The 22,568-nt window shown below is 47.3% G+C and overlaps 1 protein-coding gene across 2 annotated transcripts; it reads right to left on the bottom strand.

Annotated features, from left to right (window-relative positions):
• Positions 1-1,397: 1,397 nt before the first annotated feature.
• LOC110492599 (uncharacterized) lies at positions 1,398-22,436 on the bottom strand. Of its 2 annotated transcripts, none has more exons than XM_036945801.2 (15): positions 22,145-22,436; positions 20,100-20,185; positions 19,373-19,855; positions 15,752-16,682; positions 15,610-15,667; positions 15,440-15,467; positions 12,573-12,602; positions 12,342-12,437; positions 10,764-10,835; positions 9,073-9,219; positions 8,107-8,244; positions 6,320-6,455; positions 5,718-6,169; positions 3,661-3,786; positions 1,398-3,451 (listed from the first exon to the last, which is right to left on the bottom strand). In XM_036945801.2, exons 2-15 carry the CDS (start codon positions 20,130-20,132, stop codon positions 3,251-3,253), a joined length of 2,931 nt encoding a protein of 976 aa, XP_036801696.2. In that variant the 5' UTR covers positions 20,133-20,185; positions 22,145-22,436; the 3' UTR covers positions 1,398-3,250. The 2 variants fall into 2 exon arrangements, with proteins under 2 accessions (XP_036801696.2, XP_090060071.1); XM_090203945.1 differs by having other exon boundaries at positions 3,670-3,786; positions 22,145-22,384.
• Positions 22,437-22,568: the final 132 nt, after the last annotated feature.

Here is a 22,568-nt window from a genome sequence, read left to right as displayed (position 1 = left end):
AGGAGACAACATATTGATGAGGTTCAGGAGAAGAGGAGACAACATATTGATGAGGTTCAGGAGAAGAGGAGACAACATATTGATGAGGTTCAGGATAAGAGGAGACAACATATTGATGAGGAAGACATAGGTTCAGGAGAAGAGGAGACAACATATTGATGAGGAAGACATAGGTTCAGGAGAAGAGGAGACAACATATTGATGAGGTTCAGGAGAAGAGGAGACAACATATTGATGAGGTTCAGGATAAGAGGAGACAACATATTGATGAGGTTCAGGAGAAGAGGAGACTCAACATATTGGTGAGGTTCAGGAGAAGAGGAGACAACATATTGATGAGGAAGAGATTAGCACAGTTTCTTTCTTAATTCCATTTGTTTGGTTTTAGATTTGTGTGCATTGTTGTGAATTGTTAGATATTACTGCACTGTTGGTGCTAGGAACACAAGCATTTCACTACACCTGCAATAACATCTGCTAAATATACAGTATGTATGTGACCAATATAATTTGATTTGATGGCTTCCCCTTTAGAGTCTCAAACCTCCTGAATCACACACAGGTCACAGCAAGCCAGAATCTAGAGAGGGAAATAGAGAATCTAGAGAGGGGAAAACAGAATCTAGAGAGGGAGAAAACAGAATCTAGAGAGGGGAAATCAGAATCTAGAGAAGGAAAAACAGAATCTAGAGAGGGAAAAAACAGAATCTAGAGAGGGGAAAACAGAATCTAGAGAAGGAAAAACAGAATCTAGAGAGGGAAAAAACAGAATCTAGAGAGGGGAAAACAGAATCTAGAGAGGGGAAAACAGAATCTAGGGAGGGGAAAACAGAATCTAGAGAGGGGAAAACAGAATCTAGGGAGGGGAAAACAGAATCTAGAGAGGGGAAAACAGAATCTAGGGAGGTGAAACAGAATCTAGAGAGGGGAAAACAGAATCTAGGGAGGGGAAAACAGAATCTAGGGCCCCAGAAGGATAAGGCCCCAGATGGATAAGGCCCCAGAAGGATAGTGCCCCATAAGGATAGGGCCCCATAAGGATAGGGCCCCAGAAGGCTAGGGCCCCAGAAGGATAGGGCCCCAGAAGGCTAGGGTCCCAGAAGGCTAGGGCCCCAGAAGGATAGGGCCCCAGAAGGCTAGGGCCCCAGAAGGCTAGGGCCCCAGAAGGATAGGGCCCTAGAAGGATAGGGCCCCAGAAGGACATGGCCAGACCTGCATGCTGAATGCAGTTGTACATAGCCTCTCGTTCTTTAACCATAGGTGTATTGGAAGAAGAAACTGTGAAGTCCCTGCTTCAACCTCTGTTTTCGGGGACCCATTTTCTGGAAGTATAATTGCTACCTTCGTGTCTGCTCATTTAGCAGTTGGTGATATTCAAACCATTTCAGTGAGTGTCATTGTTTCATAAATCCTTTATCTTTAAACATAGCCTGCTGCAGGTCATCAAATGGGATCAGGCGTGTTGCCACAGCTTTAGCAATTTACAGGCCCACATACTCAATGATAATTTGACAAATATACAGCAGAATATGAACCTGAACAAGCAGTCACCCTCCAGGTCAGTCACTCCTCCAGGACAGTCACTCCTCCAGGACAGTCACTCCTCCAGGATAGTCACCCCTCCAGGACAGTCACTCCTCCAGGACAGTCACCCCTCCAGGACAGTCACCCCTCCAGGACAGTCACCCCTCCAGGACAGTCCCCCCTCCAGGACAGTCACCCCTCTAGGACAGTCACTCCTCCAGGACAGTCACCCCTCCAGGACAGTCCCCCCTCCAGGACAGTCCCCCCTCCAGGACAGTCCCCCCTCCAGGATAGTCACCCCTCCAGGACAGTCCCCCCTCCAGGACAGTCACCCCTCTAGGACAGTCATTCCTCCAGGACAGTCACCCCCCCAGGACAGTCACCCCTCCAGGACAGTCACCCCTCCAGGACAGTCCCCCCTCCAGGATAGTCACCCCTCCAGGACAGTCACCCCTCCAGGACAGTCCCCCCCCCAGGACAGTCACCCCTCCAGGACAGTCACTCCTCCAGGACAGTCACCCCTCCAGGACAGTCATTCCTCCAGGACAGTCACTCCTCCAGGACAGTCACTCCTCCAGGACAGTCACCCCTCCAGGACAGTCCCCCCTCCAGGACAGTCCCCCCTCCAGGACAGTCCCCCCTCCAGGACAGTCACTCCCCCAGGACAGTCACCCCTCCAGGACAGTCATTGGACCTTCTACAGTCATTTTATTACAGTCGATTTCCACAAAATGGACAGCACTTGTGACAATAATGTAAACACAATCATTAACATAATGGCCGAGTTCTGATCCGATCGCGCCTTTCACCTTTTAAAGGCAACGTTTCCACACTCACGGAGACTGCATTCACGGTAAACTCTGCACATGTCACCTCGGAAGTGACCTTTAAAATGTCAAACGCGCTACAACGCTGATCTACAGCTGATCAGATTGCATCCCGGTCTGTTTCTCAAACAAAATGACACAAAACAGAATACTTATTGTGATACTCATCTAACGATTTTCATGATCTGCACGATTTTTTTGTGTCCAACTAAAATATGAGGTGCGTTAGTCAAATATAATCATTTCAAACACAGACAGATTGAACAATCTTTACATAATGATGCTTATGCAGCATTGGAGGCTGCTGAGAGGAGGACGGTTCATAGTAAAAGCTGGAATGGAGTCAATGGAATGGAATCAAACATGTGGTTTCCATGTGGGTTGATTCCATTCCATTGACTCCATTCCAGCTTTTACTATGAACCGTCCTCCTCTCAGCAGCATCCACTGATAGGCAGTAAATTGTTATTTGTATCCCAAAGTGTGTGTAATGTGTAACATTGTAAACATTCATGTTAAAGTCAATCAAACTATATATGCAGAGAGACTACTTCAAAGTTGAAATCAAAAGCAACTCATTCTTAGTTGTCATTCTCAATTCATCTATAAAGGCACACAAAGGTACTGAGTTATAAATATAAATTAAATGAATAGATTGTTTTGTCTTTTATCAATTGGATTGTTTTTGCTAGATTTTTTTTGTTAAAAAATAAATTAATAATACCTTAACAAAAATTCCTAATATACACAAACCAAACTCAATCAAACTATAAATCCTAAACCTGAGCTGTGCTGTGGTAGCCTGAGTCCCAGATCTCTTTGTACTGTCTTCTCAAGTCCAATGTCTTAGAGTTGGCAAGAGAGCCCAAACCGATGTGGGACTCAGGCTAGTGCTGTGGTCAGACAGGCCTGAAGCAGCCAACGTGTTGTGGAGAGGCGGCCTGCATTAGATAGTCCTCTATGTGTTCCTCTACAGCTGAGTACAGGTCCTGGACTTGGTCCTTGAAGGGAGGATGCCACGCCCACAAGATGGCCACCGCCACCATGGACAGGAGCAGTGGTAGTAGAACACAGAGCCATATCCACGAGACACAGGGCTTCTAGAAACAGAAGGAAAAGTACATACAATTCTGGTCTTTAAAAAGTTAACCTGTACTGAAGCGCAGTAAAAAACAACATTTCCTTCAAAGTGGATGTAACTGCACCGCCAGGAGCATATTTCAGAGATGTATTTCATTACATGGGTTTATGGTGGGGGGAGGGGGCAACACACACACACACACACACACACACACACACACACACTCACGCTGCACACCCTGCTGCTGCGTCGGTGGCTGAGCTGTCGGAGTTCGTCCCTGCACTGCGTCAGACGGACCTGGCACGACTGGCACTCTGCCTCCACGGCTTCCAGATCGTTCTGCAGCTCCTCACACTGCACACACACACACACACACATACATACACAGACACTATGAAATACCATTTTTTTTCTCCACCATTGTGCATGTAATAGAATTTGGGGACTGACTTGAAACATCTTTACATTTAGCTGAGAATGAAATATTCCTGTTCCACTTATTGGTCCAATTCAGGAGGGCGGAGCTCCTTTCATTCCATTCCTACTTATTGGCCAACGTTTCAATTAACATATAATAACTGTCATTATTCTCCTGCAATCGCTACGAGGTCTGGGTTTATGAACCCCTCATTCCTCACCTCCCTCTCCTTCAGCTGTAATCACTACGAGGTCTGGGTTTATGAACCCCTCATTCCTCACCTCCCTCTAATTCAGCTGTAATCACTACGATGTCTGGGTTTATGAACCCCTCAATTCTCACCTCCCTCTCCTTCAGCTGTAATCACTATGAGGTCTGGGTTTATGAACCCCTCCTTCCTCACCTCCCTCTCCTTCAGCTGTAATCACTACGAGGTCTGGGTTTATGAACCCCTCCTTCCTCACCTCCCTCTCCTTCAGCTGTAATCACTACGAGGTCTGGGTTTATGAACCCCTCCTTCCTCACCTCCCTCTAATTCAGCTGTAATCACTACGAGGTCTGGGTTTATGAACCCCTCAATTCTCACCTCCCTCTCCTTCAGCTGTAATCACTACGAGGTCTGGGTTTATGAACCCCTCCTTCCTCACCTCCCTCTCCTTCAGCTGTAATCACTACGAGGTCTGGGTTTATGAACCCCTCCTTCCTCACCTCCCTCTCCTTCAGCTGTAATCACTACGATGTCTGGGTTTATGAACCCCTCATTCCTCACCTCCCTCTCCTTCAGCTGTAATCACTACGAGGTCTGAGTTTATGAACCCCTCATTCCTCACCTCCCTCTCCTTCAGCTGTAATCACTACGAGGTCTGGGTTTATGAACCCCTCCTTCCTCACCTCCCTCTCCTTCAGCTGTAATCACTAAGAGGTCTGGGTTTATGAACCCCTCCTTCCTCACCTCCCTCTCCTTCAGCTGTAATCACTACGAGGTCTGGGTTTATGAACCCCTCCTTCCTCACCTCCCTCTCCTTCAGCTGTAATCACTACGAGGTCTGGGTTTATGAACCCCTCCTTCCTCACCTCCCTCTCCTTCAGCTGTAATCACTACGAGGTCTGGGTTTATGAACCCCTCCTTCCTCACCTCCCTCTCCTTCAGCTGTAATCACTACGAGGTCTGGGTTTATGAACCCCTCATTCCTCACCTCCCTCTCCTTCAGCTGTAATCACTACGAGCTCTGGGTTTATGAACCCCTCCTTCCTCACCTCCCTCTCCTTCAGCTGTAATCACTACGAGGTCTGGGTTTATGAACCCCTCATTCCTCACCTCCCTCTCCTTCAGCTGTAATCACTACGAGGTCTGGGTTTATGAACCCCTCATTCCTCACCTCCCTCTCCTTCAGCTGTAATCACTACGAGGTCTGGGTTTATGAACCCCTCCTTCCTCACCTCCCTCTCCTTCAGCTGTAATCACTACGAGGTCTGGGTTTATGAACCCCTCATTCCTCACCTCCCTCTCCTTCAGCTGTAATCACTACGAGCTCTGGGTTTATGAACCCCTCCTTCCTCACCTCCCTCTCCTTCAGCTGTAATCACTACGATGTCTGGGTTTATGAACCCCTCATTCCTCACCTCCCTCTCCTTCAGCTGTAATCACTACGAGGTCTGGGTTTATGAACCCCTCATTCCTCACCTCCCTCTCCTTCAGCTGTAATCACTACGAGGTCTGGGTTTATGAACCCATCTTTCCTCACCTCCCTCTCCTTCAGCTGTAATCACTACGAGGTCTGGGTTTATGAACCCCTCCTTCCTCACCTCCCTCTTCTTCAGCTGTAATCACTACGAGGTCTGGGTTTATGAACCCCTCCATCCTCACCTCCCTCTCCTTCAGCTGTAATCGGTCCAGAGCGTGACGGAGCTGCTCCAGAACCTGATCTCCATCTCCCCATGATAGCTGCTTCTGCTGTGACGATACAATCAGCTCCTCCTCCTCCGACTGCTCCAGAGACACATCCAGCTGGGCCAAGGTCTCCTCCTCCTCCGACTGCTCCAGAGACACATCCAGCTGGGCCAGGGTCTCCTCCTCCTCCGACTGCTCCAGAGACACATCCAACTGGGCCAGGGTCCGCTCCAGCTGGGCCAGGGTCTCCTCCTCCTCCGACTGCTCCAGAGACACATCCAGTTGGGCCAGGGTCTCCTCCTCCTCCGACTGCTCCAGAGACACATCCAACTGGGCCAGGGTCTCCTCCTCGTCCAACTGCTCCAGCGACACATCCAACTGGGCCAAGGATTCATCCAGGGACACCTCCTGAGTGTCAGCTCTGGCATCTAGGAGTCAGGCAAGGCAAGATGAGAAAGCCATTCATTAATTAATTCCTTTAGTTTCTACTTCACTACTAAAATATATTCAGATGCAGAACCCGATGAAAATTGGTGTGTGTGTATCAAACTACATGTTTTATTTGTATGACCTCTAACCTCTCATCTCATGGATCTGGTCCCTCAGGTTCTGGTTCTGTTCTTCCAGCAGAACAATGTTGGACTGTAACTCCTCCTCCACTCGCTGTACTGCCCCCAGCTCCTCCCTCAGCCCCGCCTCCTGACCCCTGGCCAGCTGCACACAACAGACACCAACCAGCCTCTTGAGCATTAATATACACAGCTATGTCTATACAAACATCTTTTCCCCCTAGAATTAAATCTATTTTTAGATCCACATTTTATCCAACTCCAGTTAGTTAAATGACAGTAACCCAATAGATCATACAATATGTAGCGGTCTCTCTGATCATGATGTAGTCTCACTTCGCCAGAGGCTAACTGATTATGATGTAGTCTCACTTCGCCAGAGTCTAACTGATCATGATGTAGTCTCACTTCGCCAGAGTCTAACTGATCATGATGTAGTCTCACTTCGCCAGAGTCTAACTGATCATGATGTAGTCTCACTTCGCCAGAGGCTAACTGATCATAATGTAGTCTCACTTCGCCAGAGGCTAACTGATCATGATGTAGTCTCACTTCGCCAGAGGCTAACTGATCATGATGTAGTCTCACTTCGCCAGAGGCTAACTGATCATGATGTAGTCTCACTTCGCCAGTCTAACTGATCATGATGTAGTCTCACTTCGCCAGAGGCTAACTGATCATGATGTAGTCTCACTTCGCCAGAGTCTAACTGATCATGATGTAGTCTCACTTCGCCAGAGTCTAACTGATTATGATGTAGTCTCACTTCGCCAGAGTCTAACTGATCATGATGTAGTCTCACTTCGCCAGAGTCTAACTGATCATGATGTAGTCTCACTTCGCCAGAGTCTAACTGATCATGATGTAGTCTCACTTCGCCAGAGGCTAACTGATCATGATGTAGTCTCACTTCGCCAGAGTCTAACTGATCATGATGTAGTCTCACTTCGCCAGAGTCTAACTGATCATGATGTAGTCTCACTTCGCCAGAGTCTAACTGATCATGATGTAGTCTCACTTCGCCAGAGGCTAACTGATCATGATGTAGTCTCACTTCGCCAGAGTCTAACTGATCATGATGTAGTCTCACTTCGCCAGAGTCTAACTGATCATGATGTACTCACTTCGCCAGAGTCTAACTGATCATGATGTAGTCTCACTTCGCCAGAGTCTAACTGATCATGATGTAGTCTCACTTTGCCAGAGTCTAACTGATTATGATGTATTCTCACTTCGCCAGAGTCTAACTGATCATGATGTAGTCTCACTTCGCCAGAGTCTAACTGATCATGATGTAGTCTCACTTCGCCAGAGGCTAACTGATCATGATGTAGTCTCACTTCGCCAGAGTCTAACTGATCATGATGTGGTCTCACTTCGCCAGAGGCTAACTGATCATGATGTAGTCTCACTTCGCCAGAGGCTAACTGATCATGATGTAGTCTCACTTCGCCAGTCTAACTGATCATGATGTAGTCTCACTTCGCCAGAGTCTAACTGATCATGATGTAGTCTCACTTCGCCAGAGTCTAACTGATTATGATGTAGTCTCACTTCGCCAGAGTCTAACTGATCATGATGTAGTCTCACTTCGCCAGAGTCTAACTGATCATGATGTAGTCTCACTTCGCCAGAGTCTAACTGATCATGATGTAGTCTCACTTCGCCAGAGTCTAACTGATCATGATGTAGTCTCACTTCGCCAGAGGCTAACTGATTATGACGGCATCCTTCAGTGTCTCACAGAACACTCCACTCTGCGATAACTGCTGTCTGTACAGCAGTGACTACTGTACCTCCAGTTGGTTCTGCAGTTGTAGAACCTGTTCAGAGCTGATCTCCTGTTTCTTCTTCAGCTGTTCTGAGCTCTCCTTCATTTCCTCACACAGACCCTGCCACTGCGCCGCTTCCACCCTGGCTGCCTGCAACAACATCTAGTGGACAGGAGGAAGAAGTACACCTACATTATACAGAGAGACAACACCTAGTGGACAGAGAAGTACACCTACATTATACAGAGAGACAGCACCTAGTGGACAGAGAAGTACACCTACATTATACAGAGAGACAGCACCTAGTGGACAGAGAAGTACACCTACATTATACAGAGACAGCACCTAGTGGACAGAAAAGTACACCTCCATTATACAGAGAGACAGCACCTAGTGGACAGAGAAGTAAACCTACATTATACAGAGAGACAGCACCTAGTGGACAGAGAAGTACACCTACATTATACAGAGAGACAGCACCTAGTGGACAGAGAAGTACACCTACATTATACAGAGAGACAGCACCTAGTGGACAGAGAAGTACACCTACATTATACAAGACAAGCCACTACAAGTGTTATCAATGTAGGGCTTCATAGTATTCAATACACTATCTCGACAGTAGAAACCTGGTGAAATGGTATGAGCATTTCATTATAGCCAAAACGTAACATCAGTTTAGTATAGCTGCAAAGTGCCGGCCTGTACATGAACAGGGTGTCTGCATGTGCCAGAGAGAGAGACAGAGACAAAGAAAAACCCCAAACTCAAGTGTCTCGACCTGACTGAGAGTGTGTTATGTGAGGCAGGTATGAACAGGGTGTCTGTATGTGCCAGAGACAGAGAGAGAGAGACAGAGAGAGACAGAGAAAGACCCCAACCTCGAGTGTCTCGGCCTGACTGAGAGCGTGTTATATGAGGCAGGTATGAACCGGGTGTCTGTATGTGCCAGAGACAGAGAGAGAGAGAGAGACAGAGAAAGACCCCAACCTCAAGTGTCTCGGCCTGACTGAGAGCTTCCCATTTCTCCTCTGTAGCCCTCTGGATGACCTCCAAGGCTTTCTCCTCATACGCTCCCTTCTGGTTCTCCATCTGTAGCACTAGCTTCTTCACTCCATCCAAGGGGAGCTTCTGTTTCTGTGAGAACAGCAAGTTATAAACGGGTCAAACATAGACATACGTTTGCTAGCTGCGCTACACTGTAGTTGTGAGAAGTATTGACAAGTTGAATGAACCAAGCTGGCTGTTTAAACTACTTGCATACAGCTCAGACTCCCATGCATACCACACAAAGGCATGCCACCAGAGGTCTCTTCACAGTCCCCAAGTCCAGAACAGACTATGGGAGGTGCACAGTACTACATAGAGCCATGACTACATGGAACTCTATTCCACATCAGGTAACTGATACAAACAGTAGAATCAGAATAAAAAAAACAGACAAAAATACACCTTATGGAACAGCGGGGACTGTGAAGAGACACACACACACACAGGCACAGACACATGCGTACACACACACAGGCACAGACACATGCGTACACACACACAGGAACAGACACATGCGTACACACACACAGGCACAGACACATGCGTACACACACAGGCACAGACACACACACATGATAACATACGCTTTATACACACACAAACACATGGATTTAGTGTTGTAGAGTAGGGCCCTGTTGTGAAATCTGTTGTGAAATGTATTGTTATGCCTCAATTTGGCTGGACCACAGGAAGAGTAGCTGCTGCCTTGACAGGAACTAATGGGGATCCATAATAAACCCCAGGAAGAGTAGCTGCTGCCTTGACAGGAACTAATGGGGATCCATAATAAACCCCAGGAAGAGTAGCTGCTGCCTTGACAGGAACTAATGGGGATCCATAATAAACCCCAGGAAGAGTAACTGCTGCCTTGGCAGGAACTAATGGGGATCCATAATAAACTCCAGGAAGAGTAACTGCTGCCTTGGCAGGAACTAATGGGGATCCATAATAAACCCCAGGAAGAGTAGCTGCTGCCTTGACAGGAACTAATGGGGATCCATAATAAACCCCAGGAAGAGTAGCTGTTGCCTTGGCAGGAACTAATGGGGATCCATAATAAACCCCAGGAAGAGTAGCTGCTGCCTTGGCAGGAACTAATGGGGATCCATAATAAACCCCAGGAAGAGTAGCTGCTGCCTTGACAGGAAATAATGGGGATCCATAATAAACCCCAGGAAGAGTAACTGCTGCCTTGGTAGGAACTAATGGGGATCCATAATAAACCCCAGGAAGAGTAGCTGCTGCCTTGGCAGGAACTAAATGGGGATCCTTATTAATAATTACAAATACACGAGCTGAAGGAGGTATAACCCACAAACCACATGGCAACACCACTCTCTGTGGACAGTATCGTCGGATTAGTATGAGAGGGTTGTTGGTTCTGAACCGAGATATTGCCTGAATGGTTGTTTTGGCCAAAGGGCAACATACAACTGTTATAAAGCCTACCAATGAGATTTAACGGGATGCCAAACACTTCCTTTTCAAACTCATGTGCAAACATTAGAAGCATCTGACAACAAAATAGGACAAACTAGAAATGACAAGAGGGTTATTTTTTTTAAAATCTTCGCCGAGAAGGAGCACATCCTCAGTCAACAGCTGCAGATACAGCCGGGTTCTATTCTTACCTGCAGACAGACTTGCAGCTGTGCTTCCAATGCTCTGATCTTGTTCTTTAGGAGGTCTTCGTTGCAGCTTGTCTGTGGGAGTGGAGAGGAAACGTCTGTAGCCTGAAGTTTTTACACTACTGAAATCTGCTGAGGAAAGACAAACGGCTGGTTGACACCACGACGAGTCTCCTTGCTTGTCACCGCGGTCTGTCCCGTATGCACCAATCAAAGGCAGATATAGTCTGTTGTGAACAGAACCAATAAGAACACACCCTTCCTGTGTGAGAGCTACAGCAATCTCTCTTCCTAGATACTGATGTTCTCTGATATTACTCTGTGAGCAAGGTACAGACGAGAGCAGAAGGAAGCTAGCCCTTAACCACAGACTCATCCTGTCTGCTGTATCGTAGTCAGAAACAGAGAAACACTACAGCCTCATCCTGCCTGCTGTATCGTAGTCAGAAACAGAGAAACACTACAAACTCATCCTGCCTGCTGTACCGTAGTCAGAAACAGAGAAACACTACAGACTCATCCTGTCTGCTGTATCGTAGTCAGAAACAGAGAAACACTACAGACTCATCCTGCCTGCTGTATCGTAGTCAGAAACAGAGAAACACGACAGACTCATCCTGCCTGCTGTACCGTAGTCAGAAACAGAGAAACACTACAGACTCATCCTGCCTGCTGTTTTGTAGTCAGAAACAGAGAAACACTACAGACTCATCCTGCCTGCTGTATCGTAGTCAGAAACAGAGAAACACTACAGACTCATCCTGCCTGCTGTATCGTAGTCAGAAACAGAGAAACACTACAGACTCATCCTGCCTGCTGTATCGTAGTCAGAAACAGAGAAACACTACAGACTCATCCTGCCTGCTGTATCGTAGTCAGAAACAGAGAAACACTACAGACTCATCCTGCCTGCTGTATCGTAGTCAGAAACAGAGAAACACGACAGACTCATCCTGCCTGCTGTATCGTAGTCAGAAACAGAGAAACACGACAGACTCATCCTGCCTGCTGTATCGTAGTCAGAAACAGACAAACACTACAGACTCATCCTGCCTGCTGTATCGTAGTCAGAAACAGAGAAACACTACAGATACTGTACATGATTATGGCAATGAGTTTTGTTTGTATGAGGCAGACAGGTATGAGACGAGAGAGTGTGGTGTGTGAGGCAGGTATGAGGAAAGTGGGTGTGGTGTGTGAGGCAGGTATGAGGAAAGTGGGTGTGGTATCTGAGGCAGGTATGAGGAAAGTGGGTGTGGTATCTGAGGCAGGTATGAGCGAAGTGGGTGTGGTATCTGAGGCAGGTATGAGGAAAGTGGGTGTGGTATCTGAGGCAGGTATGAGGAAAGTGGGTGTGGTCTGTGAGGAAGGTATGAGGAAAGTGGGTGTGGTATCTGAGGCAGGTATGAGGAAAGTGGGTATGTTCTGTGAGGAAGGTATGAGGAAAGTGGGTGTGGTATCTGAGGCAGGTATGAGGAAAGTGGGTGTGGTCTGTGAGGAAGGTATGAGGAAAGTGGGTGTGGTATCTGAGGCAGGTATGAGGAAAGTGGGTGTGGTCTGTGAGGAAGGTAAGTCTCTTACAGCCCATAGGTTGTCAGAGTATCGCAGCAGGGTGGAGCCACGCTTTTGGAGAACAGCCAACTTCTTCTTCAGGCACTCCTCTCTCCATAGAGCCTCCTGCCACGAGCAGGAACAGAACAGATATTGTATGAAGGCAAAGATACACACTTCTATGAAGGACAACACGCCTCACACGTTTAACTGGGCACATTACAGGTTGGGTCAACAAAAAAAAAAGTAGCAAAGTTTTACCTGCAAGTAAACATCCAGCTGGATAACTTCCTGTCAAGGAAGAACAGGGGAAAGAACATTGTGTTACTGTAGTGACTGGTCTGTCTGGGGGGGGGGTGTATTTAACCTAAGACTGTAGTGACTGGTCTGTATGGGGGGGGGGGGGGGGTGTATTTAACCTAAGACTGTAGTGACTGGTCTGTCTGGGGGGGGGGGGGGTGTATTTAACCTAAGACTGTAGTGATTGGTCTGTCTGGGGGGGGGGGGGTGTATTTAACCTAAGACTGTAGTGACTGGTCTGTATGGGGGGGGGGGGGGGGGGGGGGTGTATTTAACCTAAGACTGTAGTGACTGGTTTGTCTGGGGGGGGGGGGGTGTATTTAACCTAAGACTGTAGTGACTGGTCTGTCTGGGGGGGGGGGGGGGGTGTATTTAACCTAAGACTGTAGTGACTGGTCTGTATGGGGGGGGGGGGGGGTGTATTTAACCTAAGACTGTAGTGACTGGTCTGTCTGGGGGGGGGGGGGGTGTATTTAACCTAAGACTGTAGTGATTGGTCTGTCTGGGGGGGGGGGGGTGTATTTAACCTAAGACTGTAGTGACTGGTCTGTATGGGGGGGGGGGGGGGGGGGGGGTGTATTTAACCTAAGACTGTAGTGATTGGTCTGTCTGGGGGGGGGGGGGGTGTATTTAACCTAAGACTGTAGTGACTGGTCTGTATGGGGGGGGGGGGGGGGGGGGGTGTATTTAACCTAAGACTGTAGTGACTGGTCTGTCTGGGGGGGGGGGGGGGGTGTATTTAACCTAAGACTGTAGTGACTGGTCTGTATGGGGGGGGGGGGGGGTGTATTTAACCTAAGACTGTAGTGACTGGTCTGTCTGGGGGGGGGGGGGGTGTATTTAACCTAAGACTGTAGTGATTGGTCTGTCTGGGGGGGGGGGGGGGGGGGGGTGTATTTAACCTAAGACTGTAGTGACTGGTCTGTATGGGGGGGGGGGGGGGGGGGGGGTGTATTTAACCTAAGACTGTAGTGACTGGTCTGTATGGGGGGGGGGGGGGGGGGGGGGGGTGTATTTAACCTAAGACTGTAGTGACTGGTTTGTCTGGGGGGGGGGGGGGGGGGTGTATTTAACCTAAGACTGTAGTGACTGGTCTGTATGGGGGGGTGTATTTAACCTAAGACTGTAGTGACTGGTCTGTCTGGGGGGGGGGGGGGGGGTGTATTTAACCTAAGACTGTAGTGATTGGTCTGTCTGGGGGGGGGGGGGTGTATTTAACCTAAGACTGTAGTTACTGGTCTGTCTGGGGGGGGGGGGGGGGGGGGGGGTGTATTTAACCTAAGACTGTAGTGATTGGTCTGTATGGGGGGGGGTGTATTTAACCTAAGACTGTAGTGACTGGTCTGTCTGGGGGGGGGGGGGGGTGTATTTAACCTAAGACTGTAGTTACTGGTCTGTCTGGGGGGGGGGGGGGGGGGGGGGGTGTATTTAACCTAAGACTGTAGTGATTGGTCTGTATGGGGGGGGGTGTATTTAACCTAAGACTGTAGTGACTGGTCTGTCTGGGGGGGGGGGGGGGTGTATTTAACCTAAGACTGTAGTGACTGGTCTGTCTGGGGGGGGGTGTATTTAACCTAAGACTGTAGTGATTGGTCTGTATGGGGGGGGGGGTGTATTTAACCTAAGACTGTAGTGACTGGTCTGTCTGGGGGGGGGGGGTGTATTTAACCTAAGACTGTAGTGACTGGTCTGTATGGGGGGGGGGGGGGGTGTATTTAACCTAAGACTGTAGTGACTGGTCTGTCTGGGGGGGGGGGGGGGTGTATTTAACCTAAGACTGTAGTGACTGGTCTGTCTGGGGGGGGGGGGTGTATTTAACCTAAGACTGTAGTGACTGATCAGTATGGGGGGGTGTATTTAACCTAAGACTGTAGTGACTGGTCTGTCTGGGGGGGGGGGGGGTGTATTTAACCTAAGACTGTAGTGACTGGTCTGTCTGGGGGGGGGGGGGGGGGGTGTATTTAACCTAAGACTGTAGTGACTGGTCTGTATGGGGGGGGGGGGTGTATTTAACCTAAGACTGTAGTGATTGGTCTGTATGGGGGGGGGGGTGTATTTAACCTAAGACTGTAGTGACTGGTCTGTATGGGGGGGGGGGGGGGGGGGGTGTATTTAACCTAAGACTGTAGTGATTGGTCTGTCTGGGGGGGGGGGGGGGGGGGGTGTATTTAACCTAAGACTGTAGTGACTGGTCTGTATGGGGGGGGGGGGGGTGTATTTAACCTAAGACTGTAGTGACTGGTCTGTCTGGGGGGGGGGGGGGGGGGTGTATTTAACCTAAGACTGTAGTGATTGGTCTGTATGGGGGGGGGGGGGGGGGGGGTGTATTTAACCTAAGACTGTAGTGACTGGTCTGTATGGGGGGGGGGGGGGTGTATTTAACCTAAGACTGTAGTGACTGGTCTGTATGGGGGGGGGGGGGGGTGTATTTAACCTAAGACTGTAGTGATTGGTCTGTATGGGGGGGGGGGGGGGGGGGTGTATTTAACCTAAGACTGTAGTGACTGGTCTGTATGGGGGGGGGGGTGTATTTAACCTAAGACTGTAGTGACTGATCGGTATGGGGGGGTGTATTTAACCTAAGACTGTAGTGACTGATCGGTATGGGGGGGTGTATTTAACCTAAGACTGTAGTGACTGGTCTGTATGGGGGGGTGTATTTAACCTAAGACTGTAGTGACTGGTCTGTCTGGGGGGGGGGGGGTTATTTAACCTAAGACTGTAGTGACTGGTCTGTATGGGGGGGGGGGTCTTTAAACTAAGACTGTAGTGACTGATCTATATGGCACTGCACACAATTGTGAGCAAGGTGGATTGTGGAAACTCACAGATTCTTTGACGGTAACATAGCCAGACCTGTATATAGAAAACATTTATTTTGTTACAGAGACTGACATCAAGAAAACAACAGAATCGGAGATTTTATGTGTTTTCTATTGCTACAGTTTGTGGGTTTTATACACCACTATTTCAAGACAAATACATGATTGAGACTCACTCTGTTTGTGTGTTGGCTTCTTGCTGTGTCTTCTTACCTCCGGTACCCTTCAGGATGCCTGGTAGAGTGAAATGTTTTCATTAAATATGACTTGGTCATAATTGTATTGTATTGGAAGTGGAATAAAAAAATATAGAAGTACCCTTTTCTTTCTTCGTGGAGGCTTTTTTCCTGGGCTGGACTAGATCTCTGCTCGGGGTAGACGTCTTCAGGGTGGAGAATGGGGTGGAGATGGGTGGTTCTCTGGTCAAGGTGCAGATGGTTGGGGTGAAGGTGGGTGGTTCTCTGGTCGAGGTGCAGGTGGTTGGGGTGGAGGTGGGTGGTTCTCTGGTCGAGGTGCAGATGGTTGGGGTGGAGGTGGGTGGTTCTCTGGTCGAGGTGCAGGTGGTTGGGGTGGAGGTGGGTGGTTCTCTGGTTGAGGTGGTGAAGGTGGAGGTGGGTGGTTCTCTGGTCGAGGTGGCGAAGGTGGAGGTGGGTGGTTCTCTGGTCGAGGTGGTGAAAGAGGAGGTGGGTGGTTCTCTGGTCGAGGTGGGGAAAGTGGAGGTGGGTGGTTCTCTGGTCGAGGTGGGGAAAGTGGAGGTGGGTGGTTCTCTGGTCGAGGTGGCGAAGGTGGAGGTGGGTGGTTCTCTGGTCGAGGTGGTGAAGGTGGAGGTGGGTGGTTCTCTGGTCGAGGTGGTGAAGGTGGAGGTGGGTGGTTCTCTGGTCGAGGTGGCGAAAGTGGAGGTGGGTGGTTCTCTGGTCGAGGTGGCGAAGGTGGAGGTGGGTGGTTCTCTGGTCGAGGTGGGGAAAGTGGAGGTGGGTGGTTCTCTGGTCGAGGTGGCGAAGGTGGAGGTGGGTGGTTCTCTGGTCGAGGTGGGGAAAGTGGAGGTGGGTGGTTCTCTGGTCGAGGTGGTGAAGGTGGAGGTGGGTGGTTCTCTGGTCGAGGTGGTGAAGGTGGAGGTGGGTGGTTCTCTGGTCGAGGTGGCGAAGGTGGAGGTGGGTGGTTCTCTGGTCGAGGTGGTGAAGGTGGTGAAGGTGGAGGAAACTGCCTCTAGTGTTCTAGTACTGCTCTTCTCATTTTTCCATATTGAGGCCTGGTAAACACAACAGTGATAACGAAGGAACTCAATAATTATGCTGTAACGTTACCTTAATAAATAAATGAGCCCTGGATAGTCAGAATCAGACTATAGACGGTAGCCCTATTAACAAGATACACTTCAAATATATTGTTAAAACCAATAGGCATGTAGTAAAGTATATGGTAAACCAATAGGCATGCAGTAAAGTAGATGGTAAACCAATAGGCATGTAGTAAAGTAGATGGTCAACCAATAGGCTTGCAGTAAAGTAGATGGTAAACCAATAGGCATGTAGTAAAGTAGATGGTAAACCAATAGGCATGCAGTAAAGTAGATGGTAAACCAATAGGCATGCAGTAAAGTATATGGTAAACCAATAGGCATGCAGTAAAGTAGATGGTAAACCAATAGGCATGTAGTAAAGTAGATGGTCAACCAATAGGCTTGCAGTAAAGTAGATGGTAAACCAATAGGCATGTAGTAAAGTAGATGGTAAACCAATAGGCATGCAGTAAAGTAGATGGTAAACCAATAGGCATGCAGTAAAGTAGATGGTAAACCAATAGGCATGTAGTAAAGTAGATGGTAAACCAATAGGCATGCAGTAAAGTAGATGGTAAACCAATAGGCATGTAGTAAAGTAGATGGTAAACCAATAGGCATGTAGTAAAGTAGATGGTAAACCAATAGGCATGTAGTAAAGTAGATGGTAAACCAATAGGCATGCAGTAAAGTAGATGGTAAACCAATAGGCATGCAGTAAAGTAGATGGTAAACCAATAGGCATGCAGTAAAGTAGATGGTAAACCAATAGGCATGCAGTAAAGTAGATGGTAAACCAATAGGCATGTAGTAAAGTAGATGGTAAACCAATAGGCATGCAGTAAAGTAGATGGTAAACCAATAGGCATGCAGTAAAGTAGATGGTAAACCATGAATTACATGTAGTAAAGTAGATGGTAAACCAATAGGCATGCAGTAAAGTAGATGGTAAACCAATAGGCATGTAGTAAAGTAGATGGTAAACCATGAATTACATGTAGTAAAGTAGATGGTAAACCAATAGGCATGCAGTAAAGTAGATGGTCAACCAATAGGCATGCAGTAAAGTAGATGGTAAACCAATAGGCATGTAGTAAAGTAGATGGTAAACCAATAGGCATGCAGTAAAGTAGATGGTAAACCAATAGGCATGTAGTAAAGTAGATGGTAAACCAATAGGCATGCAGTAAAGTAGATGGTAAACCAATAGGCATGCAGTAAAGTAGATGGTAAACCAATAGGCATGTAGTAAAGTAGATGGTAAACCATGAATTACATGTAGTAAAGTAGATGGTAAACCAATAGGCATGTAGTAAAGTAGATGGTAAACCAATAGGCATGCAGTAAAGTAGATGGTAAACCAATAGGCATGCAGTAAAGTAGATGGTAAACCATGAATTACATGTAGTAAAGTAGATGGTAAACCAATAGGCATGTAGTAAAGTAGATGGTAAACCAATAGGCATGTAGTAAAGTAGATGGTAAACCAATAGGCATGCAGTAAAGTAGATGGTAAACCAATAGGCATGTAGTAAAGTAGATGGTAAACCAATAGGCATGCAGTAAAGTAGATGGTAAACCAATAGGCATGCAGTAAAGTAGATGGTAAACCAATAGGCATGCAGTAAAGTAGATGGTAAACCAATAGGCATGTAGTAAAGTAGATGGTAAACCAATAGGCATGCAGTAAAGTAGATGGTAAACCAATAGGCATGCAGTAAAGTAGATGGTAAACCAATAGGCATGTAGTAAAGTAGATGGTAAACCAATAGGCATGCAGTAAAGTAGATGGTAAACCAATAGGCATGTAGTAAAGTAGATGGTAAACCAATAGGCATGTAGTAAAGTAGATGGTAAACCAATAGGCATGCAGTAAAGTAGATGGTAAACCAATAGGCATGTAGTAAAGTAGATGGTAAACCAATAGGCATGTAGTAAAGTAGATGGTAAACCAATAGGCATGCAGTAAAGTAGATGGTAAACCAATAGGCATGTAGTAAAGTAGATGGTAAACCAATAGGCATGTAGTAAAGTAGATGGTAAACCAATAGGCATGCAGTAAAGTAGATGGTAAACCAATAGGCATGTAGTAAAGTAGATGGTAAACCAATAGGCATGTAGTAAAGTAGATGGTAAACCAATAGGCATGCAGTAAAGTAGATGGTAAACCAATAGGCATGTAGTAAAGTAGATGGTAAACCAATAGGCATGCAGTAAAGTAGATGGTAAACCAATAGGCATGCAGTAAAGTAGATGGTAAACCAATAGGCATGCAGTAAAGTAGATGGTAAACCAATAGGCATGCAGTAAAGTAGATGGTAAACCAATAGGCATGTAGTAAAGTAGATGGTAAACCAATAGGCATGCAGTAAAGTAGATGGTAAACCAATAGGCATGTAGTAAAGTAGATGGTAAACCAATAGGCATGCAGTAAAGTAGCTGGTAAACCAATAGGCATGCAGTAAAGTAGATGGTAAACCAATAGGCATGCAGTAAAGTAGATGGTAAACCAATAGGCATGCAGTAAAGTAGATGGTAAACCAATAGGCATGCAGTAAAGTAGATGGTAAACCAATAGGCATGCAGTAAAGTAGATGGTAAACCAATAGGCATGCAGTAAAGTAGATGGTAAACCATGAATTACATGTGTTTTCTTTTACCCATTCACTGTTGCCCAGGTCATCTTTGGATGTCTTTATTCTTCGACCCATTGTCAATGGCCTTACATTGGACATAAGCCCAGGGGGCATAGGCCAATTGATGTTACACTGCAAAGACTCTGTCTTCTCTTCGTCACAGATGACACAGCTGTCGTCCTTGACCTTTGCAGAATCTTTCGCCCTTTGTGACCCATGCAGATTTGACTTAGGGGTCACGCTGACCTTAGCCCCCACCGTCTCTGACTTGGCTGTGTCACAGATGACACAACTGTCGTCCTTGACCTTTGCAGAGTCTTTGGCCCTTTCTGGGCTGACTGATCGTCTTATGTTGAATTCCTGCTGTCTCTTCCGCCTCAGCTCCTTCTTGATCCACCGCGTGTCCAATTCTCTGGTCGGGCTCCGACAGGAAGTAACGTTGTTGCGTCCCCGTAGTCCCTTGTGTTTCTCTGACCGCCGCTCACTCTTCTGGTCGTATTCTTTCACCTGACGCAACAGAGGGTCATATGGTCAAACAACTGGAGTAGTGGTGCTACCTTAAATAAACGAACGACGCATCAGAAGTTGAAGCACGACTCTCTCTCTCTCTCTCTCTCTCTCTCTCTGTCTCTCTCTCTCTCTCTCTCTCTCTCTCTCTCTCTCTCTCTCTCTCTTGTAAATTACAAGGATAAAAACATAGCGTGACCTTTCAGCCAGAGACCTGCATTAGGCAGAGTTGTTATTCTCTCACCTTAAACCACTTGGTCAGGGTGATATCCTCCATGGTAGTGTGTCCTGTCTGGCTGTAATGATGAGGGTGTAGGCCTACTCTTACAACTGCAAAGTGAATATGTTAAAAAATAAAGTATATTGTTATTGCAATTGATATGTAGGGACACATGACAAATAAAGCAGTTAAAATGGTTGTGTCAGATTGGCTAAATGAAGTCAGGAGTGGAGGTAGTGGATACCATGGTGGATACCAGGGTGGATAACCTGGTGGATAACGGGGTGGATAACCTGGTGGATAACGGGGTGGTTAACCTGGTGGATAACCTGGTGGATAACAGGGTGGATAACCTGGTGGATAACGGGGTGGATAACCTGGTGGATAACGGGGTGGATAACCTGGTGGATAACGGGGTGGATAACCTGGTGGATACCAGGGTGGATAACCTGGTGGATAACCTGGTGGATAACGAGGTGGATAACCTGGTGGATAACCTGGTGGATAACGAGGTGGATAACCTGGTGGATAACGGGGTGGATAACCTGGTGGATAACGGGGTGGATAACCTGGTGGATAACGGGGTGGATAACCTGGTGGATACCAGGGTGGATAACCTGGTGGATAACCTGGTGGATAACGGGGTGGATAACCTGGTGGATAACCTGGTGGATAACAGGGTGGATAACCTGGTGGATAACGAGGTGGATAACCTGCTGGATAACGGGGTGGATAACCTGGTTGATAACGGGGTGGATAACCTGGTGGATAACGGGGTGGATAACCTGGTGGATAACGGGGTGGATAACCTGGTGGATAACCTGGTGGATAACAGGGTGGATAACCTGGTGGATAACCTGGTGGATAACGAGGTGGATAACCTGGTGGATAACGGGTTGGATAACCTGGTGGATAACGGGGTGGATAACCTGGTGGATAACGGGGTGGATAACCTGGTGGATAACGGGGTGGATAACCTGGTGGATAACCTGGTGGATAACAGGGTGGATAACCTGGTGGATAACCTGGTGGATAACGAGGTGGATAACCTGGTGGATAACGGGGTGGATAACCTGGTGGATAACGGGTTGGATAACCTGGTGGATAACCTGGTGGATAACAGGGTGGATAACCTGGTGGATAACCTGGTGGATAACGAGGTGGATAACCTGGTGGATAACGGGGTGGATAACCTGGTGGATAACGGGTTGGATAACCTGGTGGATAACGGGGTGGATAACGGGGTGGATAACCTGGTTGATAACGGGGTGGATAACCTGGTGGATAACGGGGTGGATAACAGGGTGGATAACCTGGTGGATAACCTGGTGGATAATCTGGTGGATAACAGGGTGGATAATCTGGTGGATAACGAGGTGGATAACCTGGTGGATAACAGGGTGGATAACCTGGTGGATAACCTGGTGGATAACCTGGTGGATAACCTGGTGGATAATCTGGTGGATAACAGGGTGGATAATCTGGTGGATAACGGGGTGGATACCATGGTGGATAACAGGGTGGATAACCTGGTGGATAACAGGGTGGATAACCTGGTGGATAACCTGGTGGATAACCTGGTGGATAACAGGGTGGATAATCTGGTGGATAACGAGGTGGATAACCTGGTGGATAACAGGGTGGATAACCTGGTTACCATGGTGGAATCTGTGGTGGATACTGTGGTCGATACTCAATCAGTAAATGACACGCACCTCGAGAAGCAGATGAGGGGAATGTATAATTAGCCTACGACTGATTGTTATTTCTTTGCCCCACAGGTCTCAAACCATTCACAGTTCTACTTCTCTCATCGCATTTTACAGTTGACAGGGAGCTCCCTCATCGCTCCTCAAACTTGACAAATGTGTACATATAACACAGAAAGTTTGTAAAACTAATGGCACAATAAACATCTGTGAGTTGCTAAAGGCTTTATGTTTCAAAAGCAAGTTGGAGAAGATAGTTAAACACAAATAAGACATTTCTCTGGCTGCTATGACAACAGAGTTTCAGTAGGGAAGGGAAGCACGACTACAGGGAGGTTTATTAAGATATGTACATGTTACCTGGTCAGTCATCAATATTGTTTGAAGTAACGGATCCTGAAGAGGCAGTTGTGAAGTAAAAAAAAAAAAAAAGTAAAAAAACCCAGCCAAGCTTTCTCTGTCTTCTAAACCGTGTCCTCCTTGTAGATTTTCTGTCTTTCTCAAGTCTCTCTTTCTGTCTTGCATGTTTTTTCAGGAAGTGGAAGGGATGGGGAACCACGTCATGCAGGTTCCTCTATCTCACCAACAAGCTGTAGCTCCAATGATGCCACACACTGGTGGGACCCATTGATTAGAGACTGCCATGCCCAGTTGACACTGCAGTTGGGTGTAGAAGGTAGCTATTTGGTCGTTTTCCTCTCTCTCCCCATCTCAGCGAGACTGGTCAGCTGGGTGTTATGTACTAGGAATGTTCTTCTGTACATACTGTAAATTGGTATAATAT

Source organism: Oncorhynchus mykiss, chromosome 16 (assembly GCF_057628025.1).
Source record: "Oncorhynchus mykiss isolate SJ-2025 chromosome 16, ASM5762802v1, whole genome shotgun sequence".
NCBI classification, from domain to species: Eukaryota; Metazoa; Chordata; class Actinopteri; order Salmoniformes; family Salmonidae; genus Oncorhynchus; species Oncorhynchus mykiss.
This window is presented reverse-complemented; position numbering and strand designations above follow the sequence as displayed.